This window comes from Trichechus manatus, unplaced genomic scaffold, assembly GCF_000243295.1.
Source record: "Trichechus manatus latirostris isolate Lorelei unplaced genomic scaffold, TriManLat1.0 scaffold00056, whole genome shotgun sequence".
NCBI lineage: Eukaryota > Metazoa > Chordata > Mammalia > Sirenia > Trichechidae > Trichechus > Trichechus manatus.
Window position 1 is genome coordinate 8935169 of NW_004443992.1, and position 19767 is coordinate 8954935.

Below are 19767 nucleotides of genomic sequence, written 5' to 3' on the forward strand. Positions count from 1 at the left end.
GCAGCATTGTTCACAATAGCAAAAAGATGGAAACAACCTAAATGCCCATCAACAGATGAATGGATAAACAAACTATGGTACATACACACAGTGGAACACTACGCAACGATAAAGAACAATGACGAATCTTCCAAACATCTCACAATATGGATGAATCTGGAGGGCATTATGGTGAGTGAAATGAGTCAACAACAAAAGGACAAATATTGTATGAGACCAGTACTATAAAAACTCATGAGAAGATTTGCACACAAAAAGAAACAATCTTTGATCGTTATGGGGGAGGGGAGTGGTGGGGAGAGAAAAACACTAAATAGACAATAGATAAGTGGTAACTTTGGTGAAGGGTAAGACAGTACACAGTACTGGGGAAGCCAGCACAACTTGACCAAGGCAAGGTCATGGAAGCTACAAAGACATGTCCAAACTCCCTGAGGGACCAAATTACTGGGCTGAGGGCTGTGGGGACCATGGTCTTGGGGGAACATCTAGCTCAACTGGCATAACATAGTTTATAAAGACAATGTTCTACATTCTACTTTGTTGAGTACTGCCTGGGGTCTTAAAGGTCTGTGAGCGACCATCTAAGATACTCCACTGGTCTCACCCAGTCTGGAGCAAGGGAGAAGGAAGAAAACCAAAGACACAAGCGAAAGATTAGCCCAAAGGACTAATAGACCACAAGTACCACAGCCTCCACCAAACTGAGTTCAGCACAACTAGATGGTGCCTGACTACCACCACTGACTGCTCTGGCGGAGATCACAATAGAGGGCTCTGGACGGAGCTGGTGAAAAATGTAGAACAAAATTCTAATTAAAAAAAAAAAACGAGACTTACTGGTCTGACAGAAACTGGAGAAAATACCAAGCGTATGGCCCTCGGACACCCTTTTAGCTCAGTAAAAAAGTCACTCCTGAGGCTCACCCATCAGCCAATGATTAGACAAGCCTGTGAAACTAAACAAGGCTAAATGGGCAGATTAGCCCAGAGGCAAGGACGAGACGGCAGGAGGGGACAGGAAAGCTGGTAATGGGGAGGCTAAAGTCAAGAAGGGGAGAGTGTTGACATATCATGTGGCTGGCAACCAATGTTATAAAACAATATGTGTATTAATTGTTTAATGAGAAGCTAGTTTGCTCTGTAAACCTTCATCTAAAGTACAATTTAGAAAAAAAGAATGTTATATAATTGGAATAATACCATGCATAACATCTTGGGACTGACTTTTTTCACTCAGCATAATTCTATAGAGATTCATCCAGGTTATTGTGTACCAATAGTTCATTACTTTTTATTGCTGGGTAGTATTCCATGGTATGGATGTACCACAGTCGTCAAGTGAAGGGCATCTGTGTTGTTTCCAGTTTTTGTCTATTATGATTAAGGCTACTATGCACGTTTGTGCACAGATTTTTGTGTTAACACAAGTTTTTTATTTCTCTGGGATAAATGCCCAGGAGTGCAATTGTTGGGTCATATGGCAGTTGCATGTAGAGTTTTAAAGAAACTGCCAAGCTCTTTTCCAGAATGGCTGTAGAATTTTAAATTATCCAGCAATTGCTCCACTTCTCACCAGCATTTCAGGTTATTAATTTTTTTTTTAGGTGTGAGATTTAGGTCAAGGTTGGTTTGTTTTGTTTTTCTCCCCACGCCCCCGCCCCCCTATGTCCTATGGCTCCAGTACCACTTGTTGAAAAGGCTAACTTTCCTCCATTGAATTTCTTTTGCACGATTGTAAAAAGTCAGTTGGGTGTATTTTTGTGGGTCTATTTCTGGGATGTCTATTATGTTCCATTGATATATGTGTCTGTCTTTCCACCAGTACCACACTGTCTTGATTACTACAGCTATATACCCGTCAGTGTCGAGTAGATTCTGACTCATGTCAAGCCCATGTGTTACAGGATTTTCTTAGCTGTAATCTTTATAGAAACAGTTCACCAGGCCTTTCTTCCACAGACCCACCGAGTGCATTCGAACCACCAACCTTTAGATTAGCAGCCGATCACAAACTGCTTGCACCACTCAGGTTTTTACAGCTATGTAGTAGGCCTTAATGTCTGGTAAAGTGATTCTTCCCACTTTATTCTTATTTTTTTAAGTTAACTTTAGCTATTCTAGGGCATGTGCATTTCCATATACGTTTTAGACTGATCTTGTCTTTAGTGGCACAAATGGTTTGTGCTCTACTTCTCATCTAAAGATTGGCAGTTCAAACCCATGCAGGGCCACACGGAAGAAAGACCTGGAAATCTGCTTATGTAAAAATTGTTGTTGTGTGTACTGTCGAGTCAATTCCAACTCAGTGACTCATGACAGAGTACAACTGCCTCATAGGATTTCCTAGGCAGGAGCAGATTGGGAGGTCTTTTCTCCTGTGGAGCCACTGGAGGGTTCGAACTGCTGACCTTTCAGTTAGAAGCTGAGTGCAAGAAAACCCTACTGAGCTCAGTTCCACTCTGAATTATATGGGATCGCCATGAGTCAGAATTGATTTGACAGCAATAGATTCGGTTATTGGTTTGTCTGTGTCTACAAAAATCTGGAATTTAGATAGAAATAATATTAATCTATGGAGCAATTTGGGTAGATTTGACATCTTTACTATTTTGAGTCTTCCAAGCCCTGAACATGGTATGTCTTTTCATTTAATTAGGTCATCTTTGATTTCTTTAATCATAATTTTGAAATTTTTATCATACATATTTTATATGTGTTTTATTAGATTTGTACCTAAGTATTTGATTTTGTTAGAATGATTGTAAATGGCCATTGTGTTTTTAATTTTGGTTTCCTCATGTTCATTGTTAGTGTATAAAAACGCTACTGATTTTTTGTACGTTGAACTTGCATCCTGCTATCTTGTTGAACTCACTTATTCTAGTTATCATTTTCTTTCTGCCTGAAAGATATTTTTTGCTAGATATATAATTTACAGTTGACAGTTCTTTTCTTTCAGTACTTGAAAAATGTTGTGATACATCCTTCTGGACTCCATGGTTTTAGATGAAAAAAATCACTTGTCATTCAAACTGATAGTCCCCTACAGGTAATGCATTGTTTCTTTCTGGCTGCTTTCAAGACTTTTCTTTGTCTTTAGTTTTCAGAAGTTTAATTATGATGTGTCTTGGTGTACATTTCTTTGGGTTTATCCTGTTTTGGTTTGCCTCAGCTTCTTCAGTCTGTGGGTTTATGTCTTCCACTAAATTTGGGAAACTTTCAGCCATTATTTCTTCAAATACTTTTTTCCATCCCACTGTCTATCCTCTCCTTCTAGGACTCTGATGATATGAATATTAACTCTTTTGTTATTGTTCCACTGGTCCCTGAGACACTTCACCACCTCCCCCACCAGTCTATTTTCTATTGAGTAAATTCTATTGATCTGTCCTCAAATTCACTGCTTCTATTCTCTGTCTTCTCCACTCTATTATTGAACCCAACTAGTGAGAATTTTATTTTGGTTATTACATTTTTTAGTCATATAATTTCTTTTTGGTCTTTTTTATAACTTCTGTTTCTCTGCTAGGAATTTTTTTTTCATTTGTTTAAAGATAATTTATAGTTGCTTGATGAAGCATTTTTATGTGGCTGTTTAAAATCTTTGTAAGATAACTTCAGCATTTGATTAATCCTGGTAGAGGCATCTGTTGATTATCTTTTCTCATTTATGTTGTGATTTTCCTGGTTCTTGGTAATGACAAGTGATTTTCAATTGTACTCTGGACAGTTTGGATATTATGATACTCTAGATCCCTCAAAAAAAAATTTTTAGCAGGCAGTCACCCTGTTGAGGTGTAGTTTGAGGGCTGGGTGGGTGTGTATTTCAGCTTCCCACCGGACTCCCCTGCACCACCCCAGAAAGTGTATGGCACTAATTCACACTGCCTTGTTGCAAACAGGTGGAATAGAAGTTCAACTACCCTCTTGGCCCTGCTGACACCTTCCCAGTGGAAGTGGGGCAGTCACTGGAATGACCTCTTGCCTCCAAGTGTAGGTATAAGATCTTCTCTCTTCTGGGCCCTCCTGACACCAGGGAGCTAAGGGGGAAAACTGGAGTGCCATGTGGTCCTCCTCCCACTACCTCATTGATGCTGGGTGGATGTGGAGCTCAGCTCCCCACTAGATCCTGCCGACATAGTAGGGGGAAGTATGAAGTCTAGTGGTAGACAGAACAGCCTCATACCACCTTGTTAAGTCCCTTTGCTACTAGGTGGGCATAGAGATTCAACTCACTGCTGGACCCCACTGACATTCCTTGGCGGGGGAATCAGAGTGTACCCCCTGCTTCTGAGGGGTAGAGGTGGGTGAAAAGGGAGATTAACTTCCCAGTTGGACCCACTGATACCATGTACAGGAATGGGGGTGCGGTTTATTGCTAAAAAGGTTTTCTGCTGTTAGCACACTCTTTTCTGGGTCCTTCAGCTAAAGGGAAGAGGCTTTCCTTAGATCTTTTTATCTGTGCCTGTTGGCATTTCCTGGTTGGAGGCTTCTGCAGCATCCATATGAAAGGCAACAAGGAAATTTAAGGAACTCACCATCTTGTCCTTTCTCAAGTCTGGGATCCCTGGGCAGTTGACCTTCTTTTCATCTTTCAGAGACTTCCTCTGCTTGTTTGTTGTGTTATGTCTACTTTTTCTAGTTGTACAGGGGAGGATCTGGAAAGAATGGCCCTATTCCATCTTGTCGAACTGAAGTCTGTCTTCATTTTAATATAGATGTTCTGAACATTTGTGTTTCCTTAACCTTGCTTTTTAATTGCTCAAAGCTCTTATAGTAACAGTCTTGTACTTTAAATAGCAGCAGTACCAGATGACAGAGTTGTAAAGATAAGTAGGAATGTCGTTAGGAATTGTAGGGACATCTTGGCCCTACTTTAGTGATGTCTATGAAGGCTGCCCTTTCTTCCCTTTTATTAGCCACTGTGCCTCAACCAAGTGCCATGATAAATTTCTCTTTTTCCTCTATCTCTCTTTTATCTTTTCTTCTACTGCCTATATCCAGAAGTGGTGAACCTCTGTAAACCAATTATGTGTGTGTGTGTGCTCACTTATTTCATCTTCTTCCTAGGTAATAAATTTTCTTTTATATTTAACATGCTCAAAGACTCAGAACATTTGAATCATAGCTTTTGTAAAAGCATAGTCTGGTGGAATTATAAGAGCCAAATGTTAGTCCACTTCTAGCTTTGTGACTTCCACTGGGGCTAACCTGAGTTTTCTAGTTTTCTTAATAAGGGCAATGCTAGATTTACATCCCTCAGGACATTGTGTTAAAATGAGATAAGATATGTGATAGTGCTTTGGGAACGGTAAAGCATCACCCAAATAGTGCTGAATGTAAACACCACTGCTGAAGATGCATGCCCACACTAGACTGAGCAAGGGTCATCTGCCCACCCCTACCCCCCCCCCACCTTCCTTGGAGGGCTCATTCTCTAGCTCCTTGGAACCTTCATCCTGTCACACCCAATCACATCAAGGGGAGCTGGAGGGGTGGGAGTAAGGCCTCTGACCCTCTGACTGCATGTTTCAGGTCTGATATTGGTAGCAGGAGTGGTCTTTGTGGGGTAGAGAGATCTCTAACAAAGCAATAGACCCACCATTTGCAGGGTTTTCGCTGACCTGAATAATCTCCACCCCACCTTGGCCTTGACTGCTCCCAATCCAGGTCCCCAGGGGTCATGGCATGTTGTTCCCCACTTCCATAGGTGGCTAGTGATCTTGGAGGTGGGACGTGTAGTATACCTGGGAATAGGAGAATATATTTAGAGAATACTTGCAAGCATTTGCCTAACATTATCAACACCTTTAGGGGGAAGTCACAGAGCAATGAGACAGCAACTATTAACGGTAACAACAATAAGCCAAAGCCTACATGGCAAATGGACAAAATACAAGATCTATTGGGTGACTATTTTAGACCAGTGTGCCAGGTGCCAGAAGATAGAAAGATGAGGGAGATAAGTCCCTTACCCCAATCTAGTAAAGGCTATGGTCACATAATCAGCTCTGAAGGGTGAGATGTTGCTCTGGTAGTGATGTACCACAGTTAACAGAGTCAAGCCCAATCTCAAGCCAGCTGCCAGATCGCCTTTAATGGTCAAGTGCTACTTCGCCTATGTCTACTTTGTAGGTATATTTCCTTTAGAACAATTACATTACTGTGATATAAAGGTTTACTAGAAGGAAGTCTTTTCCTCTACCTAGTTATAAGGTCTTTGAAGTCAAGGTCTGTATTCTTTTCATCTTTGTATCCAGAGTGCCTGATGCATAGTATGTATTCATTCAAAAAGTATTCATTGAGCACCTAAGTGCCAGGCACTGTTCCAAATGCTGGAAATACAGGACATATAAACTTCCTGCACTTAAGAAGCTTACCTGCTACTGGAAGAGATGGACAATTATGATTAAAGACTTTAGTACACTGACATTTAGGAGGTGATTTGTGCTTTGCTTAGCAATCTCCAAGTGGGTCCCTTGGAGACCCTTCCCCCTTTGACATCGAGTCAATTCCAACTCACTGCGACCCTGTAGGACAGAGTAGGACTGCCTCATAGGTTTCCAAGGATCTAAGTCTTACGGAAGCAGACTGCCACATCTTTTTCCCACGGGCCCTCTGGTGGGTTTGAACCATTGACCTTTCACTAAGCACCTGAGCACTTAACCACTGTCCCACCAGGGCTCTGTTGGAGACACTTAGGGCTGCAAATTTCTGATAAAATTTATCTATGTCAAAATATTTTGAGTTGGAGTGGATATAAAATCTCCAATTCTCTAGCTCATTGATCCTACCACAATATGAATTGCTTGAATGGTCCTAGGAAGGCCACTCCTGTGAGGCTTCATTTCAATTCAACCAAGATAACACAAGTTGTACGTGCAAGGCACTGGACAATATTTTACATATATTATCTCAGTGAATCATTCCTTTTGGTTAAAAAGACCTTTCATTACCCATCTCCACCCTCCTCTCCTGCCCCAGGTCTGTATTGAGTGCATTTTTCACAGGAGACAGAGATGCTCCCAAGGCATCCTGTATATTCATCTGGTAGAGCTGTAATATAATTCTCTGTTTGCTTGTCTGCCAGCCACATTCACTAATAATTTTATCTCCTGAAGGCCAGGGAGGCAGGAGAAGGTGATTAATCATATGAACTCTAAGGGTTAAATCCTAACTCCTTTACTAACTGTGTGACCTTGTGCAAGTTACTTAATCTCGCTGAGTCTCAGTTTTCTCATCTGTAAAATGTAAATATGTAATAACAATACTTAATTTGTTGTGAGGATTAAAATAAAGCACATAAAAAACTCAACATGGCGCCTATCATACAGTATATTCTCATTAAATATTAACTAAAATGGTGCTTGCCACATAGTAGGTATTCAATAAATGTTTGTTGAATGAATTAGTGCCCACTTAACCTCCAGCTAATACGTGAAGAGACTGGTCTGACTTGAAATCTTGTACTCCTTCCACAACAACATGCTGCTGTATAAATATCATGACAATTCTTTTCTAAATAAAATTTTAAACTACATAATCAGATGAAATTTTTGTGTTATTTTTAGATACATGAGTCAGTCTAGAAGAATGTTTAAGTACCAAACATTAAAATTTCCAGGGCATTTTAATGGCTTATTGGGACAACTGGACTAAATAGTAGAATCAGTAATGCCCTGAAAAATTTGGGATTGCTGTCTTTTAGGTAACTGAATCGTCTTGTATGGAGTCCAGGAAGTTCTTATATCAAATCCTGTTCCCTGAAAAACAGTATTAGCATGATGTTCCAGTGTCTTGGATTAAGCAGAATACTGTCAATAAATATTAATTCAAAGTAATGTAAATATTAACAATGGTTTTTAAAAGGATGTGTCAATCTACTTACTGTTTTTCCTTTTTTGTTTGTATTTTTCTGTCCATAGCCCTTATCTTGCATTAACATGTTAAAAAAAAAAAAGAATGAAAAAAATGATTATATAACTAAGGTGGAACTTATGGCAACTGACGAGCATGTTTTACAGACATGTCTGTAACTGATAGCATAGTGGTTAAGAGCACAAGCTTGGGAGCCAGACTGCTTGGCCTCAAATAGTCCCTGCAACTAACTAACCACATAGCTTTGGACAAATTATTTTGCCTCTCTCAGCCTCAGTTTCCTCATCCTTCCTTATAGGGTTGTTATGTCGATTTAATGGGCTAAAGCATCTAACACTGTGTCTGGAACATAATAAGCACAAAATGAATGTAAATTTTGTTATTGTTACCATCATTACTTCCTCTTTTGCTTTATTCCCTTGTGTTTGTCACTTAATAACTATATCATCTTTAATAGTATTGTTGAAATACATTAAATTATTAAAATTAAATGTTGCAATTATGTAATGATGTAGTCATCCTCCATTTTGAAATCTGACATAATTAGCCTCCATTTTGTGATGTGTTGTAAATCTTAGCCTCTATGCCTGTGGTTTTGGTTCCATTTGTGAGTGAGTTGTCTATTATGTTAATGAGGCAGGATTAGAGTGGGATGTATCCTGAGTCACCACCTTACTAGATGGTGTTACTCAAGTCACCACCCTTACCCCAGTCACCACGCTTATCCACCTTTATTCAGATTACACCCTTACTTGAATCACATCTTTAATCTTACAAGAGACAAAAGGAGAGAGAAGTAAGAGAGAGGAGGGGGCCCACTACCACCAAGTAGAAGAGTGGAGTCCATCCTTTGGACCTGGGATCCCTGTGCTGAGAAACTCCTAGACCCAGGAGACAGAAAGCCGTAACACCAGCCGTGGTGCAATATGGCAAGAAGCAGCGGCAATCATGGCAGAGAACTGGCAGCAGCAGAATCAGGAGACTGGTGCAAGACAGTGCAGTGGGTTTCCCAGCCCACAGAGTGAGGTGGCAACAGTGTGTGTGTGCCGACCCACAGAGCGAGAGAGTTGAGCACCTTTGGGCCGAGAATTACTAGTGGAATGGGGTGCCCCTTTGCACTTATTGATGGAATTAAGAGATGTGTAACACTTGCTAGAGTATGGCGGAGGCTGGGTTGAGGGGCCGAGGGGCCTAGGGGCTGAGGGGCCTAGGGGCCAAGGGCTGGAGAGAGAGGCCTGCATGCACGCACGGCTGAGAAGAGGCTATCCTGATTGAGTCATTTCTGTTCCTGAACTGTAACCTGCTGCTTCCCTAATAAACGTGATAATTGTGAGTATTGTCAGTGAGTTCCGTGTGGCTATTGCAACAAATTATCAAACCCAGCAGAGAAGTAAAGAGTGCCATAGGAGGGACGGCTGGTGTCAGAATTGCTAAAAAGTTTGGAGAGAGAGGTATGTCTGACCTCAACCTCTTAGGAATCAGCCTTGGGCTGTTAATGCTGATAATGATTCTCTCTCCCAGACGTGAAGTTAGAGGTGGTCAGACACCACTGCGACACCATTTGTACAACATTATTCAAAGCCATGTTTCACTGGATATTCAAAACTTTGCTTTTACTCATCCTTCTTGGAGCTACGTAATTTTAGCCTATCCTGTAGCAGTCATTTGGGTAATCTGCCATCATACATACCCAACTCTGTGTAAAAAGCTGTGTAAAAAGACAGTCTACACTCTAGATACCTTTCATTAATAATCCCTTATTTCCTCAATAATTCAATTCATGAACCTAGAGATGAGTCTTATGTAATAAACTAAAAGTTATAAAGCAGGGAGTGGATCACCACAATCTTCAATGAACTGTGGTGGTAACTAAAACACATGCGTATAAATATCAGGAACCAGAAGGTCTGTAAGAAAGTTATCTCCAAACTAACTGGGCTAAGCACATGTCTCTAATTTGCTTACCAGTTGCTGTTGAGTAGATTCTGACTCATGGCAACCCCAAGTGTGTCAGAGTAGAATTGTGCTTTCAGTGACTGATTTTTCAGAAGTGGATCGTCAGGCCTTTCTTCCGAGGTGCCTCTAGGTGGACTGTAACCTTTTCAGTTAGCAGCCAAGTGCGTTAACTCTTTGCACCACTCATGGTCTCCAATTTCCTTACAGGTAATGATAATTCAAGGAATTCAACAAGAGCGCCATGTGAGCCCTATTAAACTCCTTAAAGTACTGCATTTCATTTTATACACTGTATTCATAGAAGCTATTGGGTTAATTATATAAGACTGGTCTGTGTAAGCAAACTGAAAAATATAATAGTATTATAAAACTACTTTAAATATATATTTGGGGATCTTATTTAAATAGTTTTAAAAAGGATCTGTTCAGAGCAATAGGAGACTGAACAGTCTTGAAGTTGCCTCTTTCATTTTAAAGATGAAAAAACTGAGGTACAGAAAAATTAATGACCTGCCCATGAGCAAATTAGTTGTAGGTAATAAGAAAGTAAATCCTGTGTTTTCTCCTAAGCATTTACTTTTTACTTTTTTGTTCTTTTAGATACACCATAGATAGTCTTTCCAATCCTGTGTTTGATTTGACATTGCTTACAAAGCCTTCTCACTCTTCAGAGGAGACTGGACCACTGGCTTGTTCCACAGACTTGTTTTATAGAATTTTCAAATTACTCAGCCTTTCCATACCTCAGTTGCTTCATCCATAAAACTAGGATAATAGCGTCAACCTCCCAGTGATGTACGAGGATTAAATGAGTTATTATATGTGAATTATTTACAAAGTTATGAAGCTTAAATAAAGTAATAAAAGGTAATTGCAAAGAATTATTGAAATATGTATTCTTAGTATCTGGTTCCACTCTTTCATTTTTAAAATGGGAAAATTGAAGGTTTTATAAGACCAATGATTGCCCAAGTCCACAGAGATAGTTACTGGCAAGCAGGGATGAGATCCTAGATTATCCCTCATTAATTTTTTCTATTACTTGATAAAATAATTTCCTCTTTCCAAGGAATAGTTGGAAATAATAAAATATAATATTTTCCTTTGGTAAAATATAATAAATAATAAAACATAATATTTTCTATTAATAAAATATAATATTTTCTATTACTTGATAGAATAATTTCCCTTTTCCAAGGAATAGTTGGAAATAATAAAATAAGGAGCAGGCTGTTCTGTCAGATTTACTTCTAAAGTTCTTCCATGGTTAGGATAATCCAAAGGATATTAAAAAAAAAAGTTTTGTAGGTATCAAATTATGGGTACCCAAGTATCTCTGCTTCCCAAAATGTCTTACTACTTCTGAATGTTATTCCAAATGGTCACATTTTCTTTTAGAATAAATAACGTGTATTTTATAACGTTCTTGCTATTTAAAAGCATTAGTTCCTGGAACTGACACCATATGTTCCAAAATAACTTCCTGCACGCCAACATATGTTCTTAGACTTGTTATCGCTGTGTGGAACAATGTATAAATACATATATAGCTAAAGTATTAAATTCTGATCATCATTATTCTATTCAAGATAAGCCAGATTTCCATTTTCCAGACTTTATCCAAAAAACATACTTTTCAATCACACTTTCTTCTGGTACTTCATCCTATAAATCCTTAATTGGAGAGCACTCTCTACAATCCAAGGATGCTTACATTTACAAAGAAATGTGCTTGCTTGTTTATCTTCCCTCTCAAATGTTCTTCTAGCTATATTCTCTTCATTTTAATTAGTTTACTGCAGCCAATTCTGGGTGGATATTCAATTACTGTAAGCTATGACTATTCTAATTGTTAAAATATTAAAATACTATTGTACTAATTGGTAAAAAGCTGCTGCCTCAAGATGTCCAAGTGCCCACCTCACATGCATTGCCCTGGCTGCCTTGACTCCTTTAGGTATCCCTCCTTCTCCTTCAACCCTAGCATGGCACGGCCCGGGCCTCTAAAACTCTATTCCAACAGTATTATCTGATCTGGTTAGTCCATGCTCATGCTGTACTGGTTGTTAAATATTTTGATTATCACTTTTGGGTTTACTTTATGTTGAATATGTCCTCATAACCATGTCACTGGACAACTCCTTGAATTAGAAAAACCTCTTCACTAGATAGATCTAAAGGGTGGCCAAAAAATTTGTGAACGCAGATAAATTATAAATGGCTTATTAATATTATATTTTAAAACATGAAAAATAATACCTAAGTTTCCAATTTTTAAGGTCAACTGTATTTCACTTTGGTTAATTTTTCTTTGATGGAGTAATTCCATCGGTTTTTCATGCCAATGATCATAAAACAACATAGTATAATTTACCTTTTGAAAAAAGTCTTAATAATGATTATTTGAGTTCATGTCGCCACTTTTATTAAAAACATATTTTAAAATTATAACAATTTAAATACAAATAATAACTTACCTAATGATTGAGGGAAATTTGTACTTGTATATGTCGGGCTAAAGGCATAACACATATTCTAAAATGAAAGCAGAGCAGAGAAAGTGAACAGAAAAAGCAGGAAAAGACAAGCATCAGAAGAAAATACGTGATATTAATTTGTATACCATTGGCCTCTTCTCACTTTCTAAGGCCCAGGAAACAAAAATATTAATCAAAAGGGTAAAATAAAAAAAAAATAAAAATAATATTAACAACAAAAATAGCATATAACAAAAGAGAAGATAGAAGTGATGTCCAGAAAATGACGAAGTAGGGCCCTCAAAGAATAGCTCCCTCCATGAAACAACCACAACCTGGCAAAGACTAACAGGATCAATTTTTCAAAACTCTGGAATCTAATCCAAAATTTACAGCAACCAGAACCTACTACACTGTTACGGTAGACAAAACAGCCTGGTACTGGTACAGAATTGGGAATCCAGATGTAAATCCATCCACCTATGGTCATCTTATCTTTGAAAAAGGCCCAAAATCCATAAAATGGGGAAAAGATAATCTTTTTAACAAATTGTGCTGGCAAAAAGTGATGTCCATCTGCAAAAAAATGAAACAGGACCCATACCTCACACCATACACAAAAACTAATTCAAAATGGATCAGAAATCTAAATATAAAACCAAAAACAATAAAGGTCATAGGAGAAAAAACAGGGTCAACTCTAGAGGCCCTAATACACGGCGTTAACAGGATACAAACCATAACTAACAATACACCACAAACACCAGAAGATAAGCTAGATAACTGGGATCTTCTAAAAATTAAACACTTATGTTCATCAAAAGACTTCACCAAAAGAGTAAAAAGACAACCTACAGACTGGGAAGAAAAATTTGGCTATGACAAATCTGACAAAGTCCTCATCTCTAAAATCTACAGGAAAATCCAACACTTCTACAACAAAAGGAGCCCTGGTGGTGTAGTGGTTAAGAGCTACAACTGCAAACCAAATGGCCACCAGCAGCTCCTTGGAAACCCTATGGGACAGTTCTATAGGGTCATTATGAGTCAGAAGTGACTCGATGGCAACGGGTTTGGTTTTTTGTTTTTCTACTACAAAAACACAATCCCATCAAATTTTACAGCAACCGGGGACTGCATAATGAAATAAAGGACCACAGAATTTCAGTGTTTAAGGTAATCTTTGTCAGGTCCCCGATGACCACTGAGAAAACAGAACAGAGACATCAGTGACCATACATAACAAGGAATATAGTCTTTCTCCCCCAAAAAGTTTGCATAAAAGTTTGCATAAAAGTTACTGAACAAACCGAGGACTACAATACTTAACAATTAACGACAGCAAACCATGGGGATGGGAAACATCTGATTTCCAGAGTTACCACATTATAATGTGCAACGGGACTCCAAGCAGCAGGATGAGGTCAAAGTACAATATTGACAAGAACCATGCCCTTCATGGTCCCAGAACCAAGCAGTTGAATGAATTTCATAAACCATCAGAGTCTAACTTAGAAAGTCACGCGGCTTTCTCCTTAAGTTTCTGTATTGACTTTTTCACTTGGCCTGAAGCGTTATTCCAAATACCCAAACCCATTTTCCTCAAGTTGGTTCCAATTTGTAGCAACCTATAGGGCACAGAATTGCTCCATAGGGTTTCCAAGGCTGTAATCTTTATGGAATCAGACTGCCACATCTTCGGCAGAGCAGCTGGTGGGTTCGAACTGCTGACCTTTCAGTTAGCAGCCATACACTTAACCACTGGGCCATCAGAGCTCCTCAATCCAAGTACAGAAGAATGTATTAATGATTGCACAAACTTTGCCTTAGCCCACAAGGAGGAAATCTACAACAAATCTATCTTCCATAAGAACCCTAGCCAGTGAGTAGTGGCTGATCTGAATGCTATGTCTGATCATTTCATCTGAAGTAAGGGAAAAATTGGAAAAGTCATATCACCTTTTCTGATTTGATAGCTTTCAAACCAAGGATAATTGCCTACAGGGTGCACCTAAATAATAAACCAGTTATGCTTTTGGGAAACTCTCATGAGCAACCAAGGGTAGCCTCATTTTGGACATGTATCTACAGTCTCCTGAGGGCTACATGATCTACTGGTGGTGTCTCCTTAAACACTTGTTTCTCATGGTCACTCCTAAGGTGCAGGCAAAAATTGGGTAGTGAAAAAGGAAGACAGAAGAACTGATGCCTTCAAATAATGGTGTTGGGGAAGAATATTGAATATACAGTGAACTGCCAGAAGAACGAACAAATCAGTCTTAGAAGAAACACCACAAGAATGCTCCTTAGAAGCGAGGATGGTGAGACTTTGTTTTACTTACTTTGGACACATCATCAGGAAAGACTAATCGCTAAACAAGGACATCAGGATTAGTAAATTAAGGGTCAGTGGAAATGAAGAATCCCTCAATGAGATGGATTGACACAATAGCTGCAAAAATGGACTCATATATACCAGTGACCATGAGGACCGGGCAATGTTTTGTTCCATAGTACACAGGTCCCCATGAGTCAAAGCTGACTCAGCGGCAACTAACAACAAAGTTGCCGATAACCGTGGTTTTGGGAGGGAGGCAAGTTAATGCCTGGATTCCATATGAGAAGTACGGTACTGAAAACACACATGGTGCCCTTGGAAAGTATGGTTTAAAATTGCTGGACCGCCTCAAGCAGGACTTACATTAATTGGTGGGGAAGAAATTGAGAGTGCCCCCAGTGTAATCTCTTAGCCAAATGGTAAGCCCTCAGAGTTCCCAGCTCAGTTTGAAAAACTGAGTCTGGTCCTTGTTTTTGGAGGAACTACTTGAAGTAGTCAAATGTGTTTTGTTTATCTATGCCACTAGCTAAGTGGCATTCATCTAGTCCCATTGAATGATGGAGTGACAGCTATGGCAATGGAGATGAAGAAGACATTTGGAAGTGTTGACAGATGTTTTGCATGGGAATTGCAGGAGCCAGGGTTATCCCCTGCTGTTTCCAATAGACTTCACTGTAAGGTTAAGCGGAATGGTGTTCAAATCATGGTCAGACCTATCTAGTAATGGACAGTCAACCCAAGCAGTCAGTTAAATTTTAGGCACTTGCAATAGTTCAGGAGTCACATCAGGGTATTTTCCTTTGTGAGGAAAGCACCAGGGGTGATTTTGAAAAACAAAGATCATTAACATTCCTCTCTACCGTATTGGTCCTGGGGTCTGAGGTATCCCCCCTCAGGCGTTGAGCTTGTTGTTCTCCCCTGACCACTCCAAAATTGGTGTGTTTTATCACAGTAGCTATGATGGCGCAGTGATTAAGAGCTCAGGCTGCTAACCAAAAAGTCAGCAGTTCAAATCCACCAGCCACTCCTTGGAAACCCTATGGGGAAGTTCTACTCTGTCCTATAGGGTCGCTATGAGTTGGTATCGACTTGACAGCAATGGGTTTTATATCACCCCAACCTTTTATCTGGAATAGTCAGGTCCAAGAGGGAACTTACAGAGACACATTTTGTCCCCCACGTTGGCCTATATAGGGTGTGACAAGCAGTGTACTCAACTGAGCGGTCATTATCCTTATGATCTAGCACCATATCAATCAAAGAAGAGAATAGGTGGCTGAACCAGATCGTTTGACTCTCCGAGGCCCCTTTTGGCTGGACTGCCACATGAGTACAAACCAGGCCAACTTGGGGTTGCCATTAGTGGAAAAAAGAAGCATCATGCCCAGAAATGGTCAAGGTGGAATCTCAAGTTTTCAAATATATCTATATAACCTCCACCTCTTTTGTCCTGATCATTACCCATGGAGTAGTTGAGAGGAAATAATCTTTCTGGGAACAGCTGCCACGTACTCTAAGGTGGGTGGACCTGGTGGTGAGGACAGTAGAATCAGCAACCTTAGAGTCATTTTTTTGATCCGGATGTTCCAAAGCTCATCAATACCAGATGTCTGTAGATGTAGGGAGCATGAAAGGTCCATCAAATACCTTGACTATCAACCCATTTTTGAATGGCTTTTTCATACCACCATCAGACCATTTCCAAATGGTCTGGAAATCCAGAAACATGACCCAGAATAGCTTTAAGAACCACAATAGAGCATCAGAAGTCATCTGATCAGACTGAAATAGAAATAGCATAACCTGAAAAAGTGTCAGCCAACAGCCCCCAAAGGGGATCAAATGTCCAATACTAAGAGAAGGCGGGATAATGCTACATTCAATATAACTTTTCTCACCAAGATAAACGGGACGGTTTTGACAGGAGTCAAGTCTGGCATGCAGTGGTACCCTCTGCATCAGAAGCCTCTACCAAAGTAGAGTCCTTTACTTTGTGCCCAGCTATGATGGTGGATGTGTTGCCATGTCCACTACAATACAGGCAGCAATGGTGGCAATCTGGATGGTAGGGGCACAACCAGTGGTTTGATTCCACTCAGTCTCATCAGAGAACATGTCATTACTGTGGACATCTACCTAAGTGACCCAGATAATTTCTTTAATCTGGTAGTTTGTAGTTATCCAAATGACAAATTAGGCCACTGGCAACATCCCAAGAATAAGTGACAATATAAAAAGTCTTCAAGTGACTATTGGCCAGAGTTCCACCCACTGCGTGGGGTAATCACATTCATTTTTGGTTTTGCATAGCTGGAGCTTAGGCTGAACAGCCACAATAGCCCAGCGGACACCATCAAGTTTCAGCTTAGCTGAACCATCAGTGAACCTGGCTCAGGCATTTAGGGGAACCTCTGAATCCAGGGTCCCATTGAGTTAGTGGCTTTGCTTCAAGTAATGGAATAAGGACAAGGTTTCCCTTAAAGGAGTAGCTGCCACTTTTTCATATAAAACCAAGATGGTGCCAGGACAAAGTCAGATGCACCCCTGAACACTCTATTTCTATTTGACTCTCAAGGCTTGCTGGCTTAGGCCCCAATTGAAGGATGCTGATTTGAAAGTTAGCTGATAACAGAGGACTAATAAGTAGAATGCTTAAGTGAGATACATGGTCTCCCATATCCAAAGAATTAAAAAATATGCTGGGCCTCTTTTTTGGTGATGGGGGCTGGGGAAGTGGGGCAAAGAGACAGCAGTGTTTCTTTAAATGCCACCCACATAGTCCAAAGAAAATTAACTTGGTAAGCAGGCCCTTCAGTTTTGCCAGGTTTATTGGCTACCTCTTGTTGGTAGAGGTATGAAAACACCACAGTCAGGGCGATTGAGGCCAAGGTTTTTGCCAGCCAACAGGGCATCATGTGTGTCTTTAGACATCAGAGAGTAGGGGCACTCATGCTAAATCCTGACCTATCTACCTGTGGCAAATGGCAAGGGTATTTGTCCCATGAGCACTTCTCTACATGTGGCAGTGCCAAATGGAAGAATGTCCTCTGACACTTGATAAGTATTTACAGTGCAAACACGTACAACATCAATTTCATTATACAGTTAGCAGTGGAAACGATTGACAATAGTACATTGAATTGCCTGAGAGGGCCTTATTCATAAGGCTATTCCCCCTTTCCCCCTCATCCTGCCTCTGCAAGTTTTGCCCAAACCCTGTTAGCTGACTTCAGGTACTTTTTTCCCCTACTGGAACGCAGTGGCGTTGTGGTTAAGAGATTAGCTGTTAACCAAAAGACTGGCAGTTTGAATCCACCACCCGCTATGGGTCAGTTCTACTCTATCCTATGGTGCTTCGTTTAGTGCTCATTCTTTTCAGTAAGGGAAGAAAGAGATGACTTCAGCTGCTTTAAGGAAAAAGCTGAGTATGCTGGGGAACTTCGGGGAGAAGGACATGAAGTTTTATAGCTCTTTGTACGTGCTGACGACAGCAGGATGGAGCCATAGTAGCACGTGCAGAGCTGAAAGAAAAGGTGAGAGCATTTGCTACTGAAACCCAGGGATCTTTTCACATCGCCTAGTCCAGGCTATACCCAAACCAAACCCACTGCCACTGAGTTGATTCTGACTCATAGTGACCCTATAGGACAAAGTGGAACTGCCTCATAGGGTTTTCAAGGCTGTAGATCTTTACAGAAGCAGACTGCTACATCTTTCTCCCGTGGAGTAGCTGGTGGGTTCTAAACGCCAACCTCTCAGCAGCTGAGCACATAACCACTGCGCCACCAGGGCTCTTTAGCCTAGCCTATGGGGGTCCTTATTTCTTTCTCTTCCAGAAAGCCATGACTCCATCAACATCCCATCCTCATTTCCAAAACTGTCAGGAACCATGCAAGGTCTGGGATTTTACCCTACTTACAAGCTATCCAGTTAGCCTGCCATTATTTTTTAGATTCTGGTAGAAGTCTCCTGGGTCAGAGACAAAGAACTTTGTTATTCACAACAAAGATCCCATTGAGCCAGAACTTTTCTTCAGCAGGCAGAGGGAGGGAATAAGGTTTCCCTGAAGGGGTAACTACCACTTTTCATGTAAAGCTGAGATACTGCTGGGACCAGGCTATTTGTGTTCCTGAACATACCATTTCCACTTAACAAGTGAGGCTTGTTGGGACCCCTTGTTAGTTGTTGAGTCCAACTTGACCCACCAATGGGAATATCAAGCTAAAGAGTCACAAGGCCTCTTTGGGTAAAGTGTTCACCAGAGCTCAATAGCAAAGTAATAGCTGTTTTGCACAACGGGAGTACCTGGTAGCTGTGTCAGGGAGGCAACAAGTCCAAAACCCAGAAAGGTATCTTCAGGTAGAGAGCTACTCTCTTTGCCAGAGGCTCCGATCAGAGAAAATTAGTCACAGACATTTGTAGCTCAGAGTTTACTACTCTGCTCAAAGGAGTCATTAGGATTGTAGAGTCGCAAAGATAATGTTTCACAGCTTGCTGGACAGCTTCTAACACAGTCTGTTGGTTTGGGCCCCACTGAAAGAATGCCCAAATGAGGCACATATTGACTTCCATACCCAGAGTCCAATAAGGTGATGTTGTTGTTGTTGATAGGTGCTGTCGAGTCAGTTCCGACTCATAACTACCCTATGTACTACAGAGCAAAATACTGCTCAGTCCTGTACCATCCTCACAATCATTGTTATGCTTGAGCTCATTGCTGCAGCCACTGGGTCAGTCCATCTTGTTGAGGGTCTTCCTGTTTTTTGCTGACCCTATACTGTACCTGAAACCCTGGTAGTGTATTGGTTAAGTGCTATGGCTGCTAACCAAAAGGTCAGCAGTTCGAATCCACCAGGAGCTCTTTGGAAACTCTATGGGGCAGTTCTACTCTGTCCTATAGGGTTCCTATGAGTTGGAATCGACTGGGTTTTGTTTTTTATACTTTTTATACTTTACCAAGCATGATGTCCTTCTCCAGGGGCTGATCCCTCCTGACAACATGTCCAAAATACATAAGAAGTAGTCTCACCATCCTTGCTTCTAAGGAGCATTCTGGTTGTACTTCTTCCAAGACAGATTTGTTCATTCTTTTGGCAGTCCATGGTATATTCAATA

General features: G+C 40.4%; 1 protein-coding gene across 1 annotated transcript in view; it reads right to left on the reverse strand.

Moving 5' to 3' along the window:
* C2CD6 (C2 calcium dependent domain containing 6) overlaps positions 1–19767 on the reverse strand; it is a 126365-nt gene that overhangs the window by 29833 nt on the left and 76765 nt on the right. Inside the window, exon 12 of the mRNA XM_012556045.1 lies at positions 7892–7954. Coding sequence (XP_012411499.1) covers positions 7892–7954 — 63 coding nt within the window. The remainder of the gene's footprint in view (positions 1–7891; positions 7955–19767) is intronic.